Here is a 22,213-nt window from a genome sequence, read left to right as displayed (position 1 = left end):
GTTGATTGATTTCATATAATTATATTCATTTTATATAAAAAATAATATTATCTACCTAATTTTGTATCTTGATTTTTTAAATTACTGTTATATCTGAAACAATATCTTAGTACCAACTCTTCATAAACAATTTAATAGTGGCGTACTGTTCCTTTGGGTAGAGATGTCAACATCTCCTTGAACATTTAGGTTGTAATCTTTTGCTGTAGTGATTGTCACTGCAGTAAACATTATAGTGCCTAAATCTTTTTTTCTTGTGGGCAATTTCCTTAGGATAGCATCGTAAAACTGGAGTTACTAGATAAAGGATATGAGTACCTTTACATTTCTTAATATGTGCCGTAAAAATGATAATATCCTTTACTTTTTTTCCTATCTCTTTCCTACTCAGTCTTACCCTGCCTGCAAAAGCCCTGAGATGACTTCAAACCTCTTCAACATTTATGGGAAGAGCCCTCTGATTGTGTACTTCCTCCTGAACTACGCCTCTCTGCAGCAGCCTGGCAAAGACGTGTTGATGGTCAGGAGGGAAAAAACCAAGACCATCCTATATCCTTTCCACCGTGGGCTGGGCACACATTACTCCAGGCCCCTGCTTCCTCTTCCCAGAAGCAGGGGTGAAGAGACAGGCATCCAGCCCTTAGCACAGCACCTGACACATAGCAGGGGCCCATCAAGGGTGACCATTGTTATGAGCCTACAGGTCAGAATCTTGCTCATTTTAATTCCAAATCTGCCTCATGCACTGGCTGAGTGGGACCCTGGGCAAATCGAATTTCCCTGTGTGCAATAATCTCTTCCTTTCTACCAGAAAGTATGGACTACTTAGGGACTCTAACATATTTTGCAACTCAGTAATGCCTCCTAGATGCTCATTGACCCCACAGTATATATTGATCAGGAATTCTGGTGTCTAGGGGTGTGTTTCTTCCAGCACCCTCCTCACACACACCCCTCCCCAGACCCATCAGCAAATTCTTGGCCCCGATGACATTTATCCTAAAAATATGGTAAAAAGCTCAGATCTTAAGAAAACAGGCATGATATGTGTTGGTGTCCTGAGTCTTAACAGTTTACCACAGAGGGTCAGAACATGGAATCAGATAGACCTGGATTCAGGAACCAACTCAACTGCTTGCCAGCTGAATGATCTTAGACAAGTTCCAGCTTCTCTCTGAGCCTCATTTTTTTCATCTATAAAATGGAGATAAGAGTACCCGCCTTATAGAGTTGTGATGCAGAGAACAGGCACAACAGCGGTAAAGGCTTATTTAGCACAATGCCCAGCAGGTAACAAATGATTGAATGTTACCTATCAGCATACAGCTCCCCATAAGGAGAAGCTTTCATAATGAAGTAGGTAGGACTTAACTCCTGCCCTATAGCACTTCATATCCACAAGCGTATTTATATATCTGTAGGCAGAGATTAACAACGCACAATTCATAGTACTTTATTGTTTATAAAATGTTTTCCGTTATATCACCTCACTGTTCTGTAAAGACAGTGTAGTGTAGTAGAAGGAGCCTGGGTCAGGGATACACAGCCCTGGATTTGAGTCCCAGCTCAGCAACCCACTGGCTTTAAGATCTCACGTGCACAGCTTAACCTCTAAGCTCAATATCTTTATCAACTCATTCCTAAAGTGAGGATAGTTATACCAAATCAATAGTGTTGTGATCAGGGTTAAATGGAATACAGCTGGTACTAAAAAAAATAGTAACTCTCATTATTATCATTAACATCATCTAAGGTAGGTACTCTTATCCCTATTTTATAGATAAGGAAATGGAGACATAGAGGATGACATAGATTGTCTGATGTCCCATAGCTCGTGATGAGTGTGGCTGAGATTCTGACCAGTTCAGAAGGGGTGGAGGGGCGGCGAAGGTAGAGAGAACTTTTCAACATACAAACCTGAGACGGGGAATGAGGACTGGGCCTGAAAGGAAAGGAAAGTTGGAATCCCTTCCTATTCACCACTGTGATAAGAGAGTAAGAATTTTAGATGATAGTCTAAGATAAGCACTTCCTAGCCCTTCCATCAGCAGGAGGGGAGAAAGACTTTATTAAAAGATGGGGAATGGCCTAGCCATGGAGAGGATAGCTTCTTTCTTTCCCAAGCAGGCCATGCCGTGGTTTCCTGCTCAGATTTCCAGAAACAGGTCGGTTTCCCCGCCCTGCTATCACACCCACCTCCTCCCCATGTACTGGACACATCCCACTAATAATAATCCTGAGTCAATACCAACTGACAGTGTGGGGTTTTCCTCGACATGAAAGCCACTGAGTCCACCCTGACATACGTTGAGGTCATCAGCCTGACCCTGAGCAACATGAAGAAGCGGAGGGACGACCTCCACCAGCTGAACCGGCTTCACTGGAGTGAGTGGAATCATTTCAGTGCGTACCTGAAGGAGCTGCACGACAACTTCCTCAGGTATTTACGGGGCCTTCAGGGGAAGAGGCGTGGTTTCCGCATTTGTCTGTCGCAACACATCACACTAATTTGTAACTGGGGTCCAGCCCTGTAATGACCTGTGAAGCGCATTCAGCTTTCTTGTGGTCAGAATGTAAACTCCACGATAACAGAGACCAGATATTTTTTTAAAGTTATTTTTTCCTAACTACAAAAACATTTATGCTCAATGAAAACAAAAAAAGAACCTGGAAAAGCACCTACAGGTACACATTGCCAACATTTTTCTATAAATTCTTCCAGTCTTTCTTCCTGGACACATATATCTGGATCTCTAAACAAAAGTAGTAATCATGCTGTCAGACTATTTTTAGACTCCCCCCCGCCATTAGCAGCATATTATGAACATTTTCCTGTGCCTTCTCCCTCTTCAATATTTTTATTATATTTAGAAAATTTTCAGACCTTTCAGAAAAGTTTAAAGGACAGTGCCGTGGACACCATTATGCCCTCAATGCGTTTACCAATTATTCACACTTTGCCACATTTTCCTTCTCTCTCTAATAATTAGGTCAAATAAAAATTTCCCCAATTGTGCCCAAAGTACCATTTTTGGTTTCACTTGCTGCTCCAGGATCCAGTCAAGGATCAGGTATTGTATTTTGACGTTCTCTCTTTGGTGTCTTTTAGTCTATGATAGTGCCCTGGCCCCCAGCTTTGTTATTATTATTATAATTATTTTTTATGACATGGACTTTCTTGAAAAGCTCAAGCCACGTTCTGGATTTTTCTGATTATTTCTTCAGGGTATCATTTAACTTGTTCCAATTGATCTCATATTTCCTATAAGATGGACATTGGATCTATACTAGAGGATTGATTAGATTCAGGTTAAGTCTTTTTGCCAAGAATACTTCACAGAGACCTTGTAAATTCATGTTATACCTCATTAGGAGAAACTTAATGTCGGGTTACCCCACTGCTTGTTTAAGGTGGTCTCTGCCAGAGCTCTCCATCATAAGCCTACATTTTTGCCTTTCTAATTAGTCAGTAATGAATGGTGTGATTCTTTGAGACTGTGAATATGCTTTCCCAACAAAATTCATCCAGTGGTTTTAACATCCATCCATGGTCTTTGCCTGAATCAGTTGTTACAATTGGGGCTGCAAAATAGTGATTTTCTACGTCTACTATTCCTCCTGCTTTTATTAGCTGGCTTTTTTTTTTTTTTTTTTTTTTTTTTTTTTGGTAAAAAGGAGCTCACCTTCTTTTTTCACTCTTTGTCTCTCATGTCTTCTCTGCCTGCCCCCATAACTCTTTCATGTGGCCACCATGAAAGAGAAGCTTGAGAAGTATCTGAGAAAGGAGAAGGAGATTTTCATGACTGGATTAGACCAGAACTGGTCACTTTGTTATCCAAAACAAAACTGGATTCAGTTTGCAGGGGAGGAAGGGGGAAATGGCTATTGGCTAGACAGCCATCTATATCTGCCATAATATGAGAGAAAGAAAAATATGAACTCATAGATAAATACTTTGTTATGCAAAGTGATACAATGAAGTTATTTCTAAAATGTGCTGGGACACAGACAAACAACACATACACACACACTTGTTAAGCACCAGCACAGAAATGCAGTTCAGCCTAAACTTTCATCAAAAGATGATTGGTTAAATAAACTATCAAACGTCCATACTCTGCAGCCAAAAAAATGGTGATGTTGATCTATTTCTATTTTACAAGGAAAGATGGTCACAACATATTAATGGCTCCCAAATCACGTTATAAAATGGTGTGTATAAATAGGCACAGTTGTTTATCCTTATTTTACAGATGTGGAAGCTGAGGTCAAAGGACAGAACCTTAGAGGGCAACTGCATATGTGGGAGAGGATAGAGTATGGGGTAGAGGGAGAAGGAATGACCAGAAGGAAGGAGGAGAGCTTATGTATAAAGGCAGACCAACAGAGAATGAAACTGAGAGAAGGGGAAGTAGTAATCAGCAGTGTGAGTGCCAGACACAGAAACTTGGGGCTGAGAGAGGTTTGGTGCTTTGGTAGAGAGAGCAGTCAGACACTAGAACATGGGACATTAGGGGAAGGTATGAGTCCCCATGCGGGGGTGGGAGGGGGGAATAACTGGGAGGCAGAGGAACAAAATTCTGAATCAAAAGGCAAGATTGGATGGTAACAGGGCTATTTAAAAATAAGGTGGAAGACTCAAGCCTATATGAAGAGGGAGAGATTGGAGGTGCAGGTGAGGAAGGAGAAGGTCACGGTGGGTTAAGGGAGAACACACAGGAATTGCTGTTTAGGGCTCTTTGCTTCTGCCTCTGTTACTGTAGTTCATTATGCTGTTTGTTCTGTAGTTCATTGTCCCAGCAAATATTTTCAGCACCTTCTATGCACCAGTCATTTTATTTTGTTTACAAAACATTGTTTTGTAATGTCTGTCTCTTCCAATAGTTGTAATAATTCTTGAGGGTGGGACCCATGAATGGCAGAGGCTACAGCCAGAATATAGGCTTTTTCACTTACTAGCTCTATGATATTTGATCTGTCACATAGGTCATTTAGCTTCAGTTTCTTTGTTGATTTAATGAAGATAGTATTTCCTACTTTGTAGGGTTGTTTTGATCAAATAAAATAAGGCATGTAAAGCCTTTTCATAACCAAGCCCACAGTAAATGATTGTATAAATTAGAATTAGATTAGGCTTCAAGTGACAGAAGAGCACAAAATAGTGGCTAAAACAAGATACAAATCTATTTCTCTCATTTAAAAGGAGTCCAGTAGATATGGCAGTTCACAGTGTCAGGGATCCAAGCTCCTTTTATCTTATTGCTCCGTAATCCTCAGCCTCATGTTCCAATATGACTGCTCAAGCTCCAGCCATCAGGTCCACATTCCAGCCAGTAGGAAGGAAGATGGACTTCCTCCTGGAAGTCACAAATACACCTTCCATTTTCATTCCATTGGCCAAAACTTAGTCCCATAGCCACACCCAGCTGTGGCATTAACAAGGCAAAAATAGTTTAGGGTTAACATTAAATTCATATAGAATATTCAAGATTAAGCCTACAGAGGGAATTCCCTGGTGGTCCAGTGGTTAGGACTCCGCTTTCACTGCCAAGGGCCCGGGTTCAATTCCTGGTTGGGGAACTAAGATCCCTTAAGCTACATGGTGTGGCCGAAAAAAAAAAAAAAAACAGATTAAGCCTACAGAAGATTTATTTCAGAAATATATAAGGAAATCCTTTTTTAATAATGACATCCGGGCTTCCCTGGTGGTGCAGTGGTTGAGATTCCGCCTGCCGATGCAAGGGACACGGGTTCGTGCCCCGGTCTGGGAAGATCCCACATGCCGCTGAGCGGCTAGGCCCGTGAGCCATGGCCTCTGAGCCTGCGCATCCGGAGCCTGTGCTCCGCAACGGGAGAGGCCACAGCAGTGAGAGGCCCGCGAACCGCAAAAAAAAAAAAAAAAAGACTGACTTCAGATTGATAAGTAACGAAGCAAGATAATGGGTAAATGATGTTAATTATACAATTTTCTTTACTTTTATAAATGTTTAAATTTTTGAACACTATCTTTTTTTTTTTTTTAATGGTGGCCATAACAAGATCAAAAGATGACAAATGCCCATGTGGAATAGTATTGATATTTGTAGGTGGGCTAGGACTCTTTTGGGACATCAATTACCACTTGTTCCCCTAATGTAGCATATCAGCTGGGAGCACTGCCATTGACATTGGACAGACCAAAGCTGTAGGAACAGCTCTGTTTCACCCTCAGTATGATTTAGGTCCATCATTTAGCCCATGTGAGGCTTGGATACCTCATCTACAAAACAGGTACACTACTCACAGAGTAGTTGTGTAGGTTAAAGGAGATGTCAAGCTTAGTGCCTGGCTCACAGGAAGTGCTCAGAAAATGACGGCTATTAGAGATAATACATGTGACCCCCACACCATGAAGAGTGCAGGGGCCAAAACAGCACTGGGTCTTGGAGTTGGAAAGTTTGCCACTGGGGAAGCCTAGCAAGCGGTCTCCCTTAGAAAAGGCGATCCAGCAGCTGGTTTGCTGGAGTCTCTGCTCTAGGTGGAGGAAGAGCCTAGCTGGCACATGCAGATGGAGCTGTACAATGAAGGAGCGGGGTCAGTTGCTGCTGCAGAACTTAGTTTCCTTGTGAGTCCAGAGCCCTGATCCTTAAACTTGTATGGGGGCAAAGCACCCGCAATTCAAAATGCCCTTTGCAGAGTTTTATGAAACGTTTCAACATATGATTCTCTCATACAAGCTAAAGATGCTTCTACTAGTGGAAAATAGGAGCCTAAGACATGTATAGGCTTCAACAAATCAAGAAATGACAATATAGAAAATATTATCAAGGAATTATGACCAAGTTTTCCTGTTAGAAAATGTCATCATAGCAAGGACAAATGCAGTTCGCTGCTTGTTCTTTGTCTCTCCACTGCAAGCAGAAGCAGGCTTCAAAAGGTTAAGAAAAAGTTGTGGCAGAAGATGACAAAAATGAGAATTTTGTTTCAACATATTTTTTTCCTTTGACTTGGGGAAAGACCCTCACTGTTGGAATAACCACTGGTTTAGGCCAAGTTCAACACTAGTTTCTTAACACCAGTCTTTCTACATCTATTCTGCAGCAGCAGAGAAGTATATGACAGCATCTTAATTCACTTGAATGTATATTTATTGGTATTTAGGCTGCCTTGAATGTCCATAACCTGCTTCTTCATCGAGTGGAGGTCCACTCACATTTCACAGATCAGCTGGTATATTTTCCAGTTCAGCACTTCTGTTGACTACCCCAAACGTATCTGAACATGCTCCACTGAAAACCTTCTCCTATAATAACAGCAGCAGCAGCAAGCAATATTAATTGAGCACTTCCTATGTACCAGGCACTGTGCTAATTGCTTGACCTATGGTAACTCAATTAATCCTCACCACTACCGTAGGTTCTATTATATTACCATGTTGAGATGAGTACACTGGCACGGAGAGGTTAAGTAACTTGCCCAAGAACACACAGCAAATGACAGAGCCCCAAATTGAATTCAGCCTGCCCTCAAGCTCATGCTTCAGCTTTCTCTCAGATTGTTGGTTTTCCTCACCTGTCTTCCTAATTTGAGTATGATCCATTGAGTCAGGGACCACATCTTATTCCCCTGTGTCCCCCAGGGCTATATGACTCCCAGCACATAGCAGGGGCTCAGTGACTGAGTTGCTGCTGTGCAGCCAGCTTTCTGCTTCAGTCAGTTGCTCTTGACAGATGTAATGAATGAATTGGTAAATATTTGCCTCTCTTTTCATGTGAAAATAGAGTGAAACGATAACGCTGACTCTTTAGTCTTTTTCCATGTGTCTTTGTGATTTTCCCCACAGGGAGGTGAAGAATATTGATCAAAGAGCAAAAGACAAAAAACAGGCGAACCACATGTTCATCCAGCCTTCAACCTTCATTGAGGACTCCCCTGAAAAGAAATCTAGAAGAAGCCATCAGAGGGAGATTGCGTTTCTTTTGAGGTTTGTTTGAACGAAGACCATGGGAAAAGTAGAGATGTAGAAAAAAAAAAGTAGAAAAAAGTAGAAACTTTAGGAATTCTTAATACGTGTAAAAGTATACATAAAAGTCCACTCACTTTTATGTGTTAGTCACTCAACTCTCACTTTATTTTTATTATTATTAATGATAGTAGTAAGAGCTACCAATGACTTTGTACTTCCTCTATGCCAAGCATTTGTACTTTACGAAGTGTATTATGAGTCAGTGCTCATAGGTTGCAAGTGCCAGGAAACCAGCTCAAACCAGCTTGAGTGGAAGGAAAATCTCGTGGCTTCAGTAACTGGGAAGGCCACTTTCAGGCTGGCTGCAGCCACGATGGACCTAAGGGCTCAATGATATTTTCAGATTCTCTCCCTTTCTTTCTTGACCCTCTTTGCCTCTGTGTACTGGCTCGCTTTTCAAGCTGCCCCTGCCCTCAAAGAAAGAAAGAGGGCCAAGAACAGCCCCAACCCTATGTCCTTATAAGTGTATGACCTAAAAGGAAGAGAGACACCCTCTCCCAGCCTCCATAAACCAAGCCTCAATAAAAGTCTCTGATGGTGATGCCAAAAGCTCAGCCTCTGTACACTGGTGCCGAACCGAATCTCTGACACAGAGTTTTGGGTAAAGTAGAAAATAAGAGATTTATTGCTTTGTCAGGCAAAGGAGGACACAGAGGGCTCCTGCCCTCGAAACTGTGTGTCCCAACCCAGGAGGATTTGATGAGGAGTTTTATAGCAATAGATCAGGGGCAGGGTTGCTGACAAGATTAGGGTGTGTGCAGGGTCTGCACTCCCTTAATCTCATCTCAGGTCTCCTAATCTTGATGAGCTTCTCTGGTCCCTTTAATCTTGCCTCAGGTGGTTTCTTGGCTGCTCTTCTGACCTTTGGAACTCAGGGAAAGTCATGGAGGCTGGAGTCTTGCCTACAAGAAAGAGGGGACAGAAAGGCTTTTGTGCCCAGGAGCCCCCCAGGGCCCTTCTCGGCTTCAATGGCTCTGTTTGGTTCATGGTTCTACACATCCCTTCTGAACCAACACTGTGTTCAGGAAGAAGCAGTGCTATTACTAGCCAGACCTGACCATCCCTGCGGCCTGAGAGAACAAGGCAAAGTCAGTGACATGGGGTAGAATTGGTGAGATGCCATCAGACAAAAACAACATGCCCAGTTTATTTGTATCTCAACAAAACCCTATTAGATAGCATAACACCCATTTTACTGAATAGAAAACTGAGGCACAGAGAAGCCAAGTAAACATTGACTGAAGACCTACTATGCCAGGCAGTAAGGATGCAAAGAAATAAATAAGTTAAAGTTCTTGCCCTCAAGGGCTCATAGTATAGAAGAAGGAAAAAGATATGTAAATAGATAACATGCAACAAATTGCATAGGTCCTAAGAGAGGACTTCAGAAGAGAACAGAGTAGGGAGCAGTCAGTTCTTTATATTTGCTAGGCAAGGGGGGAGGGGAAGAATGGGCTGGAACTCTAGGCAGAGAGATGTTCAAGCCAATTTGCAGAGCTAAAAGTTACCAGACTGCAATTGGGTCTGGCTGATTAGGGAGTGAGGGAGAGTTGAGGTAGTGAGGGGCATCAGAGGGTCTCACATGCCACCTTCTAGATTCCACCGTCCTGTAGTGCATAGGCATCCAAGAGTCTACAGAAATTATAATTTTCATTTCTGGAATTTACATCCATTATTCTAAATAACATGCTTACATATGCATTTCTTGCTTTCCTTTTAGACGTTATCTGTTGATAAGGTTTTCCAGATTGTTAAAAGCTATCAAAAACCAAGCAGCATCATTTTCCATATTCTGAAATGTATCATATATATTCTATGTATATCGTATTAATATATTCTGTTAGGTAACGTGATCATAACCAGGACAGATGCAGTTAGCTGCTTGTCCTTTTTCTCTCCAATGCAAGCAGATGTAGACTCCTAAGGTTAAGAAAAAGTTGTGGCAGAAGATCCTGAAAGTGAGAATATATTCTGATAATTTCTTCTTCATTTTTTTAATCTTTTTTTTTTTTTTTTTTTGCGGTACGCGGGCCTCTCACTGTTGTGGCCTTTCCCGTTGTGGAGCACAGGCTCCGGACGCGCAGGCTCAGCGGCCATGGCCCACGGACCCAGCAGCTCCGCGGCACGTGGGATCTTCCCGGACCGGGGCACGAACCCGTGTCCCCTGCATCGGCAGGCGGACTCTCAACCACTGCGCCACCAGGGAAGCCCCCATCTTTTTTTTTTCTTTTTTTTGCGGTACGCGGGCCTCTCACTGTTGTGGCCTCTCCCGTTGCGGAGCACAGGCTCTGGACGCGCAGGCCCAGTGGCCGTGCCTCACGAGCCCAGCCGCTCCGCGGCATGTGGGATCCTCCCGGACCGGGGCACGAACCCGTGTCCCCTGCATCAGCAGGCGGACTCTCAACCACTGCTCCACCAGGGAAGCCCGAGCCCCCATTTTGTTAATCTTGGAGTTTTCCATCTCAGGCCCTCATCCTCCTCCAGTCTGGACTGGTGTGCTCAAGGTCTGCTCTCAGTTATCATCTTGGGGCTTTTTTTCACCATTATCCTAGGGCTTCCCTTAGTCAACTTCACTTTGTTGGAGTCTCCCAGGTCACATGTCTTTCTCTTTCTTGTTTACTCATTTTGCTGGAGCACATCTTCTAGTAACTCTCAAGGGAAAGGTACATAGAAAGTTTTTTTAGTCTTTACATGTCCAAAATGACTTTGCTCTTGATTAATATTTGACAAATGTTTTGCTGGGAATAAAATTCTAAGTTCAAAGTCAATATTCCACAGAATTTTGAAAACATTCTTTTTCCTACCTTCTAGTTTTGCTGTTGAAAAATTTGATGCTGTTCTGATTCCTATGGTCTTGTATGTCACCTCCACCCTCCCCACCCCCAACCCCCATGGGAGTTTTTAGGATATTGTCTTTCTCCCTATTATTCTGATGTTTCACAATCATGTGCCTTGGTATGACTCTTTTTCTTAATATGTTTCATTGGGATTGGGAAGCCTTCTCAAACTGGAGAGTAGTGTCCTTCAATTCTGAGAATTTTTCTTTTATTATTTCTTTGGTAATTTTCTTCCCTTTATTTTCTTAGCTCTGTTTTTCTGGAGCTGTTATACTCAGTTGTTATACCTCCGGGACTGATTCTCTAATTTTCTTATTTTGATTCTCCTCTTGGCATCTGTATGAATTTCTGTCCTACTTTCGAGAGGAGTCTCTACATTTTATCTTCCAATGACTTCTTTTAATTTTTAAAATTCTACTGTAGTATTAACTTCCTAGAGTGAGGTCTTTCTTGTATTTTGGTTGTTCCTTTCTCATAGCATCCTATTCTTTTTCATGGGTGCAATATTTTCATCTATTACTGAGAACATTAATCTTTATTTTTAAAGTTTCTAACCCCCATATTATTTCTGTGGGTTCCTTTTTTTGGGTACCTTTTTACATTTTTTGACTGTTTTCTTGTTTTGAACTCTCACCTTTGAACTCTCATCATTTATTTGGCTGCACTGGGTCTTAGTTGCGGCACGCAGGAATCTTTTTTTTTTTTTTTTTTTTTTTTTTTGCGGCATGCGGGATCTTTAATTGTGGCATGAGAACTCTTAGTTTTAGGTTCACTCTTAGTTGCAGCAGGTGGGATCTAGTTCCCTGACCAGGGATGGAACCTCAGCCCCCTGCACTGGGAGTGCAGAGTCTTAGCCATTGGACTACCAGGGAAGTCCCCTGGGCTGTCTTTAGATTTAGGAGTGAAGCTCTAAAAAGCTGACAGAGGAAGTTGGTATCAGTGGTCATGGCTTTTCAGTTGGTTGGCTCTCTTTTTTCTCATGATCAGTAAGCAAGCCAGCTTTCTCATTTGAGAGACTCTCAAATATCAGCATCTGCGCTCTTTTCTCAGAAGCCATTCGGTTTCTTAGGAGAAGAATCCTCCAATCATCTGCCTGTGGGACATATGCCTGGCTAATGGCATTCTGGAAACAGAGGAAAGGAAAGGGGGGTAAAGATCCTGCATTTATTAGAGCCAACTTCCGCTTAACTATTTTTATTTTCTACTAATCTACTATGCCCAAGACTGTAGCCTCTTTATTTTAATTTCCCGAGAAAGAAAAACAAAAGCACAAGAAAAACTTCCAATTTTCATTTGACTCTCAGAACAATTCTTTGATGTAATATATAAATTAGGATTTTATTTAGTCATATATAACAGAAAAATTAAAAATAACAATGGCCCAAAGGTTGATTCTCACATATAAAAGAAGTCTGAAGGTAGATGATATAGCCTGATACGGTGTTTCAGGGGCTTCAGGGAGTCAGGCGCCACCATCCTAGCCCTTGGTATCCTTCCCCTGGGACTTCCATGGTCCACCAAGACGGCTGCTGGAGTTCCAGGCAACCTGTCTGTTTTCCGACCAGAAACTATAAGAAGGAAGGGAAGAAGAGGGCTAATGTCATTCTCAATCTCTGTCTCTCTGTCCCTCTCTCTCTCTTTCTTTAAATATATTTTTAGAGGAGTTTTAGGTTCACAGGAAAATTAAGAGTAAGGTACAGATGTTTCCCATGCACTCTTGCCCCACCACACGCAGAGCCACCCCCATTATGGACTTTCCCCACCAGAGTGGTATATTTGTTACAACTGATGAACCCACAGTGACACATTATAATCACTCAAAGTCCATAGTTTACATTAGAGTTCACCCTTGGTGTTATACATCCTATGAGTTAAGACAAATGTATAATGACATGTATCTATCATTATAGTATCATACAGAGTATTTTCACTGCCCCAAAAATCCTCTGTTCTACTCTTATTCATCCCTCCCCTCATCAAAACCCTGACAACCACTGATCTGTTTATTGTCTCCATAGTTTTGTCTTTTCCAGAATGTCATATAGATGGAATCATACAGAATACAGCCTTTTCAGATTGGCTTCTTTCACCTGGTAATATGCATTTTAGGTTCCTCCATGTCTTTTCATAGCTTGGTAGCCCATTTCTTTTTAGGACTAAATAATATTACATTATCTGGAGGTACCATAGTTTATCTGTTCACCTACTGAAGGACGTCTTGGTTGCTTCCAAATTTTGGCAAGTATGAATAAAGCTGCTATAAATATCCGTGTGCAGGGTTTTGTGTGGATGTAAGTTTTCAACTCTTTGGGTAGATACTAACGTGTGTGATTGCTGGATCCTTTGGTAAGAGTGTGTTTAGTTTTGTAAGAAACTATCAAACTGTCTTCTAACAGTTTGTCTACTAACATCTAAGTGGATGTACCATTTTGCATTCCCACCAGCAATGAATGAGAGTTCCTCTTGCTCCACATTTAGTGTTGTCAGTGTTCTGGATTTTGGCCATAATAGGTGTGTAGTGGTATCTCACTGTTGTTTTAATTTGCATTTCCATGATGATGTAATGTGGAGCATGTTTTCATACGCTTATTTACAATCTGTATATCTTCTTTGGTGAGGTATCTGTCAAGATCTTTGGGGGCTTCTCATTGTGGTGGCTTCCCTTGTTGTGGAGCACGGGCTATAGGCGCTTGGGCTTCAGTAATCACAGCACACAGGCTTCAGTAGTTGCGGCACGTGGGCTCAGTAGTTGTGGCGTGTGGGCTCAGCAGTTGTGGCTCACAGGCTTAGTTGCTCCACGGCATGTGGGATCTTCCCAGACCAGGGATTGAACCCGTGTCCCCTGCATTGGCAGGCGGATTCCTAACCACTGCGCTACCAGGGAAGTCCCTTTGGCCCATTTTTAAATCAACTTGTTTTCTTATCATTGAGTTTTAAGAGTTATTTGTATATTTTGGAAAACGATCTTTTATCAAGTGTGTCTTTTGCAAATATTTCCTTCCAGTTCATGGCTTGTCTTCTCATTCTCTTCACATTATCTTTTGCAGACCAGAAGTTTTTAATTTTAAGAAGGTCCATTTTATCAATTCTTTCTTTCATGCATCAAGGCTTTGGTGTTATAGCTAAAAAGTCATCACCAACCCCAAGGTCATTTAGATTTTCTCCTATGTTACCTTCTAGGAGTTTTATAGTTTTGCTTTTTTTTTTTTTTTTTGAGTTTTGCTCAAAATGTGTATGCTCCATTTTTGAGTTAATTTTTATGAAAGATATAAGGCCTCTGTCTAGATTCTTTTTTATTTTTTTGCAAGTGGATGTCCAGTTGTTTTAGCACCTTTTGTTGAAAAGACTGTCTTTGCTCCATTGTATTGCCTTTGCCCCTTTGTCAAAGATCAGTTGATTATACTTATATGGGTCTCTTTTTGGGCTCTCTATTCTGTTCCATTGATCTCTTTGTCTATCCTTTCACTGATATCACACTGTTTTTTTGTTTGTTTGTTTGTTTAATTAATTTATTTATTTATTTAGGCTGCGTTGGGTCTTTGTTGCTGCGCGCGGGCTCTCTCCAGCTGCGGCGAGCGGGGGCCACTCCTCACCGCGGCGGGCGGGCCCCTCGTTGCGGTGGCCTCTCCTGTTGCAGAGCACGGGCTCTAGGTGCACGGGCCTCAGCAGCTGCAGCACGTGGGCTCAGCAGTTGTGGCTCGCGGGCTCTAGAGCGCAGGCTCAGCGGCTGTGGCGCACGGGCCTAGCCGCTCTGCGGCATGTGGGATCCTCCCGGACCAGGGCTCGAACCCGCGTCCCCTGCACTGGCAGGCGGACTCCCAACCACTGCGCCACCAGGGAAGCCCTATCACACTGTTTTGATTACTGTATCTTTATAGTAATTCTTAAAGTCAGATAGTGTCAGTTCACCAGTGTTGTTTTTCCCCTTCAATATTGTGTTGTCTATGCTAGGTCTTTTACCTATCCATATAAACTTTACAGATCAGTTTGTTGGTATCCACAGAATAACTTGATGGGGTTTTGATTAGGACTGCATTGAATCTACAGATCGAGTTGGGAAGAACTGACATCTTAACAATATTGTCTTTCTATCCATGAACTTGGAATATCTCTCCACTTATTTAGTTCTTATTGATTTCTTTCATCAGAGCTTTAGTAATTTTCCTCATACAGATCTTATACATATTTTGTTAGATTTATACCTAAGTGTTTCATTTTTGGGGTATTAATGTAAATGGTATTGTATTTTTAATTTCAAATTCTACTTGCTCATTGCTGATATATATCAATAGGAAAGAGATTGACTTTTTAATTTTTATTTGGTTTTTATTTTGGGGGGTGCCACACTGCACAGCTTTGGGATCTTAGTTCCCCGACCAGGGATTGAACCCAGGCCTTCGACAGTGAAAGCACGGACTGCCAGGGGATTCCCACGATTGACTTTTTTATATTAACTTTGTATCCTGCAAGTATGCCATAATCACTTATTAGTTCCAATAAGTTTTTCATCAATTCTTTTGGATTTTCTACATAGATGATCGTGTCGTCTGTGAACAAAGACAGTTTTATTTCTTCCTTCTCAATCTGTATACGTATTACTGTATTGTATTGTATTATTGCATTAGCTAGAACTTCCAGTACAGTGTTGAAAATCAGTGGTGAGAGGGGCATGGTTGCCTTGTTCCTGATCTTAGTGGGAAAGCTTCAAGTTTCTCACCATTAAGTATGATGTTAGCTGCATATTTTTGTAGATATTCTTTATCAAGTTGTGATAGTTCCCCCTATTCCTAGTTTGCTGAGTTTTTATCATGAATGGGTATTGGATTTTTAAAGTGCTTTTTCTGCATCTATTGATATGATCATGTGATTTTTCTTCTTTAGCCTGTTGATGTGTCAGATTATATTAATTGATTTTTAAATGCTGAACTGGCCTTGCATACCTGGGACAAATTTCACTTGGTCACAGTGTATAATTATTTTTATACATTGTTGGATTGACTGGCTTATATTTTGTTGAGGATGTTTGCATCTATGTTCATGAGAAATATTGGTCTATAGTTTTCTTTTCTTGTAACATCTTTGTCTGGTTTTGGTATTAGGGTGATTCTTGACTGGTAGAATGAGTTAAGAAGTATTCCCTCTGCTTCTATCCTCTGAAAGAGATTATAGATAATTGGTATAATTTCTTCCTTAAATGTTTGGTAGAATTCACCAGTGAATCCATCTGAGCCTGGTACTTTCTGTTTCTGAAGGTTATTAATTTTTTATTCAATTTATTTAATATATATATAGCTCTATTCATATGGTCTATATCTTCTTGTGTGACTATTGGCATATTGTGTCTTTCAAGGAATTGGTCAAGGAATTGGTCCAGGAATTCCCTGGCAGTCCAGTGATTAGGACTCAGTGCTTTCAGTGCCGGGTCCTGTGTTCAATCCCTGGACGGGGAACTAAGATCCTGCAAGCCGCACAGTGAGGCTGAAAAAAAAAAGGAACTGGTCCATTTCATGGACCAGTTGTTTATAGTACTGCTTTATTATCTTTTTAATGTTCATGATTCTGATATTAGTAATTTGTGTCCTCTCTCTTGTTTTCTTAGTTAGCCAGGCTAGAGACTTATCAATTTTATTGATATTTTCAAAGAACCAGATTTTGGTTTTGTTGATTTTCTCTACTGATTTCCTGTTTTCAATTTCATTGACTTCTGCTCTAATTTTTATTATTTCTTTTCTTTTGCTTACTTTGAATTTAATTTGTTCTTTTTCTGGTTTCCTAAGGTGGAAACTTTAGATGATTGATTTCAGATCTTTCTTCTTTTCTAATATACATATATAATGCTCTAAATTTCCCTCTAAGCACTGCTTTCAGTACACTCAGCAACCACATTCTCTTTTAAGGAGCATTTCCAGAATCCCACAAGTTTTGATAAGTTGTATTCTCATTTTCATTTAGTTCAAAATATTTTTAAATTTCTCTTGAAATTTCTTCTTTGACCCATGTGTTATTTAGTAGTATGTTGTTTAATCCCCAAATATTTTGGGGTTTTCCAGCTCTATCTCTGTTACTGATTTCTAGTTTGATTCCATTTTGGTCTGAGAGCAGGCATAATGTGATTTCTCTTATTTTAAATTTGTTAAGGTATATTTTTTGGCCCAGAATTTGGCCTGTCTTGGGGAATGTTACATGTGAGCTTGTGGAGAATGTGTATTCTGCTGCCTTGGGGTGATGTAGTCTACAGATGTCAATTACATCCATTTGATTGTTGGTATTGTTGAGTTCAACTATGTCATTGCTGACTTTCTGCCTGCTGGATCTGTCCATTTCTGATTAGAGGGGTGTTGAGGTCTCTAACTATGATAGTGGAGTCATCTATTTGTCCTTGCTATTCAATTAGTTTTTGCCTTATGTAGTTTGATGCTCTTTTGTTAGGATCATACACATTAAGAATTGTTATGTCTTTTTGGAGAACTGACCCCTTTATCATTATATAATGCCCTTCCTTATCCCTGATAACTTTTCTTGCTTTGGAGTCTGCTCTGTCTGAAATTAGCATAGCTACTCTTGCTTTCTTTTGATCAGTGTTAGCACGGTATATTTTTCTGCATTCATTTACTTTTTTTTTTTTTTTTTTTTTGCATTACGCGGGCCTCTCACTGTTGTGGCCTCTCCCGCTGCGGAGCACAGGCTCCGGACGCGCAGGCTCAGCAGCCATGGCTCACGGGCCCAGCCACTCCGCGGCATGTGGGATCCTCCCGGACCAGGGCACGAATCCGTGTCCCCTGCATCGGCAGGCAGACTCTCAACCACTGCGCCACCAGGGAAGCCCCATTCATTTACTTTTAATCTATAACCACATTCTCTTTTAAGGAGCACTTCCAGAAGTCCCAAACAACATTTCCACTTATGTCTCATTGCTAGAATGTGACTACATGGCTACAGCAATTTCTTTCTTTTTAATAAAATATTGTTTTAAAAACATTTTAAATGTTCTTTTATTAAAATAATAATTATTAATATTTATAATTATGATATAATTATAAATATTATAATTAATATTTATAATATTAATGAGGTACAATTTCCCATAAGATTTGCCCACTTTAAGGGTACAAAATTCAATGATTTTTAGTAAATTTACAGAGATTTGCAACAATTACTACAATCTAGCTTTAGAATTTTTTATCACCCCAGAAAGTTCCCTCATGCCCATGTGTAGTCAATTCCTATTACCCCCTCCCTTTTTAATAACCTCCCTGGAAATACCATATAACATTACCAGTTTATTTCAAGGGCCAGATATTAGTCACATGGTGATGTTAGTTTCAAAGGAGCCTGGGAAATGTGTGACGGTTTTTTTTTTTTAATCTGGCTCCATTGCTAAAGTAAAAGGGGAGAGTGGATGATGGGTTGTTAACTAACCATCTGTATCACAGATAGATGGTGTTATACTCTCCATTTCAGAGATGAAGAAACCAAAGCTTAATGAGTTAAGAAATTTAGCCAAGGAAAACTTTCAGTCTTAAACCTTCTAGTCAAAATTTTCCTTCAAACCAGAAAAAGACCACATTTTTTTTATACTAGGAGTTTAGCTTGAGGCCCACCTGTTTGAGCCATGGAATACTATAAGTTCAATGGTCACTCATTAGCAGTCTTTCTGATATCCATATTAGATTCTCAGAAATACAAAAAGCCAACTATTTTAATTCACCAATATTATTGTCATTCCCTCAGACTTGACTTTCCTTCAACTACTTCTTTTTTTAATTGAAGTATAGTTGATTTACAATGTTGTGTTAATTTTTGTTGTACAGCAAAGTGATTCAGTTATACATAAATATACATTCTTTTTTATATTCTTTCCCATTATGGTTTATCTTGGGATATTGAATGTAATTCCCTGTGCTATACAGTAGGACCTTGTTGTTTACCCATTTTATATAATAGTTTGCATTTGCTAACCCCAAACTCCCAGTCTGTCCCTCCACTACCCTTTCGACTATTTCTTAATCTAGCTAACCCCTCACTAACCCTTAAAACCCAGTTCAGGCATCACCTCCAGGAAGTCTTCCCTGACTTGCCTTCTCAGGGTATTGTCCTGTGCTTTCCTGATCATGCCTACTCTAGTTATAAATTTGCTTGTCCATCTCCCTAGATTGAGGTTTGTCCTTAAGGTCAGGAATAATGCCCTAGATGACCTTTTTTTCCCAGGGCCTAGTGCAGGTCCTGGCACCCTACAGGTCCTCAGTCAATACTTAGAAGATGAATGAGGGAGTCGTTGCAGTGTATTCAGCACTCTGCTTCAGTTATTTGCTATTGCCAATGTTACTGACTTTTGTAAACTTTTTCTTTCAATACCTATCAAGATTCTACTGAAACCTTTGAAGAAGTCGCACTGAATTTTTGAGCCAATTTTTGTTGATGTCTTTTTTGTTTCCCCCACAGGAAGGAAAAAGAGGAGAGGGAAAGAGAATGGAAACAGAAGTTGAACTACTCTTCCTTCTCACCATCAAGCCCTGATGAATTCTATTCCCTGGAACTAGGAAGCCCCTACAAAATCTCTGATATTTCTGCTACCAGGTAGAACAACAACAGGAGAAAAAGAAAATTGTGGCCAAACACTGAGAAATAGAAATAACTATTCCCAGGATAGGGGAAAGATTCCACTATAGTTTTTCCTAGGCTGAGTGAAAAGCAGGAGTGGGGAGATTTTTGCTTAGGTCACTACTTTTAGTCGTGCTAACAATATTAAATTATAATATAATAATCATGGCTACCATTAACTAACTGTTCACTCTGTACCAAGCACTAAGGTAAATGCTATACAAACATGACCTCATTTTAACCTTCATAACAGTCATATGAGGTAGAGGTTATCCAGTGCATTTTATACAGCAACAAGCCCAGATTTGGAGAGGTTTTAAAAGTTCCCTGCAGCAGACCCTGGGTAAATAACAGTAGATAAGACACAGTCCCTATTCTCAAGGGGCTCACAGTCTGATAGAAAGAAGGCAGATATATCAACAAATAAATACCATAAGTTCCAGAAGTGCTATTAGACAAAGGAGACAAAGAATGCAATGGCCTGGGAGCCATGCAGACACATTTTATAGAAGTGGTGTCCCTTGACCTGAGTCTAGAAAAGATAAGGTGTTTGTAAGGCAGGAGGAGGTGGATGAGGCAAGGGGTTTGCATTCTCAGTAGATGGAGCAGCAGAGGCAAAGGCTCAGAGGCAGAAAGTAATGTGGCAGGAGGTCAAGAAAGTGTGTGAGGGGCTCCAGGAGAGGTGAGCCTGGAGAAGATTCCTGGACAAATCATGAAGGGATTTTATTTTCTAAGTCGTGGGGAGCCACGAAAGATATTAAACAGGGAACCACGTGGCCATATTTGGATTTTTAAAGTCCTGATGGCAAATGGTGGTCTCCATGAAGGGAGTATGTATGTACTTTGAGGGATTTGCAAAGTATCCAGCAAACATTTACCTCTACATGAAACCCTGACTATACCACTTGATCAGTAGTCCCCAAGCTTTCTTGTTCTTGTATCTTTCTTAGTAAAACATTTATGAGAACTCAGCCCCTAATAATATATTAATTATTCAGTAATAAAATATATAGTTCTATGCTAATATAATATGTATACTATAATATAAAACATACAGAAAATAGAAATTAAAAAGAATGAGATAAAAATATATAAATAGAAGTTCCAATATCTTCTCCTATAATGGATCCATTTTGGACCCATCTATGGGTGGGGATGACTACTCTGGATGAACCCCAGGTAAAAATTAACCAGGTAAGGGAGTTACCTTTTAGTGTCCCCCACAGGAGAAGATGAAGCAGTAGAAGGAGCTTTGACTCTAAAAAGATCTGGGGTTTTGAATCTTTGCCCTGCCCCCTCTATGACTTTCAGTTAAGTTACCTAAATTCTCCAGGCCTGTTTCCTTGGCCATAAAAAATGTGGAAGTTTAGGGGCTTCCCACGTGGCGCAGTGGTTGAGAGTCCGCCTGCCAATGCAGGGGACATGAGTTCGTGCCCCGGTCCGGGAAGATCCCACATGCCGTGGGGCGGCTGGGCCCGTGAGCCATGGCCGCTGAGCCTGCGCGTCCAGAGCCTGTTCTCCGCAACGGGAGAGGCCACAACAGTGAGAGGCCCGCGTACCGCAAAAAAAAAAAAAAAAAAAAAAAAATGTGGAAGTTTGTTAATGTGTAAATAAGCTAACCCATATAAAGAGTCTGGCATAGAACTTGTCAATAATTAATAGGCAATATATTATTGTTTTCATAAGCTTCTTACATTCCTTAATCCAGGAAGCCTTCGAGCATGCTTGAGAGCACTGGTCTGGCCCAGCCCAGAAAGACTCCCTAGTTTTCTAAGCCCTGGACCAGCTGGGTTCTCATCTCTTAGGGCAGTCCTTACCCTGTGCTTACCCATCATGGGGGACTGAAATGTCGAAGTTCCAGAAAATATACAAGTTCTTATTCATAGGGAAGAGCCTCCAAAGTCTAAAAGTTTCACATTCAGATGGGGCACAGCCTGTGTCCAAAAATGTCCCCCTAGACACCTCTTTCAGAGATCAAAAGTCTGGTGACCCCAGAATTATAGGAGCCTGAGGAAGAGCAGACCTGCTCTTCCTGTTACAAACACTGGAAGAGAAATTGAAGGGAAGATTTCCCTGGCCCTGTGATAGGCATATTCCATTGGCTATCTTATTGAAGTCTCCGAACAGTCCTGTGAGGTAAATTTTCTTTTTCTTTTTCTTTTTTTTAATATTTATTTATATTTGGCTGCATGGGGTCTTAGTTGCAGCACACAGGATCTTTCACTGTGGCGCGTGGGCTCTCTAGTTGTGCGGGTGGGCTCCAGAGCGCATGGGCTCTGTAGTTGTGGTGCACAGGGTCAGTAGTTGTGGCACGTGGGCTTAGTTGCCCTGTGGCATGTGGGATCCTAGTTCCCCGACCAGGGGTCGAACCCGCGTTCCCTGCATTGGAAGGCAGATTCTTAACCAAAAATAGGAAAGTCCCCCTATTTTTCTTGTTTTTCAAAGGAGGCAACTAAGACTCACTTGAGTTAAGGCCCAGGCTCCCCATGGGTCTCTTTCAAAAATCCATATCTCATCAGGCTACTCCTTTGCTTAAAACCTGCAGTTTCTTCTCAACCCCTAAGGATCCTAGGGATAAAATCCAAACTCTTAGACTCGAGGCCTTCATGAGGTGGCCCTGCCCACCTCCCCTCTCTCCTCTGTCTTCACCCACCACTCCCAACCACCTTTCAAGCCACATTGAGCCCCTGCAGCTGCATTAAGAGGCCAAGTTCTTCCAGCTTCCAGGCCATGCTTGGCACAAGCTTCTTTCTCTGCAGGAAAATTTCCC

At 41.1% G+C, this 22,213-nt stretch overlaps 1 protein-coding gene across 1 annotated transcript in view; it reads left to right on the top strand.

The window, feature by feature from the left end:
- The window catches only part of FAM227A (family with sequence similarity 227 member A), a gene marked incomplete at its 5' end in the record, with an annotated part of 79,190 nt that overhangs the window by 53,836 nt on the left and 3,141 nt on the right, over positions 1 to 22,213 (top strand). The window contains 4 exons of the mRNA XM_082635297.1: positions 392 to 563; positions 2,284 to 2,440; positions 7,823 to 7,963; positions 19,285 to 19,419. Coding sequence (XP_082491423.1) covers positions 392 to 563; positions 2,284 to 2,440; positions 7,823 to 7,963; positions 19,285 to 19,419 — 605 coding nt within the window. The remainder of the gene's footprint in view (positions 1 to 391; positions 564 to 2,283; positions 2,441 to 7,822; positions 7,964 to 19,284; positions 19,420 to 22,213) is intronic.

The sequence above is a fragment of the Mesoplodon mirus genome (genome assembly GCF_964341445.2).
Source record: "Mesoplodon mirus genome assembly, chromosome: 11".
In the NCBI taxonomy this organism is placed as follows: Eukaryota; Metazoa; Chordata; class Mammalia; order Artiodactyla; family Ziphiidae; genus Mesoplodon; species Mesoplodon mirus.
This window is presented reverse-complemented; position numbering and strand designations above follow the sequence as displayed.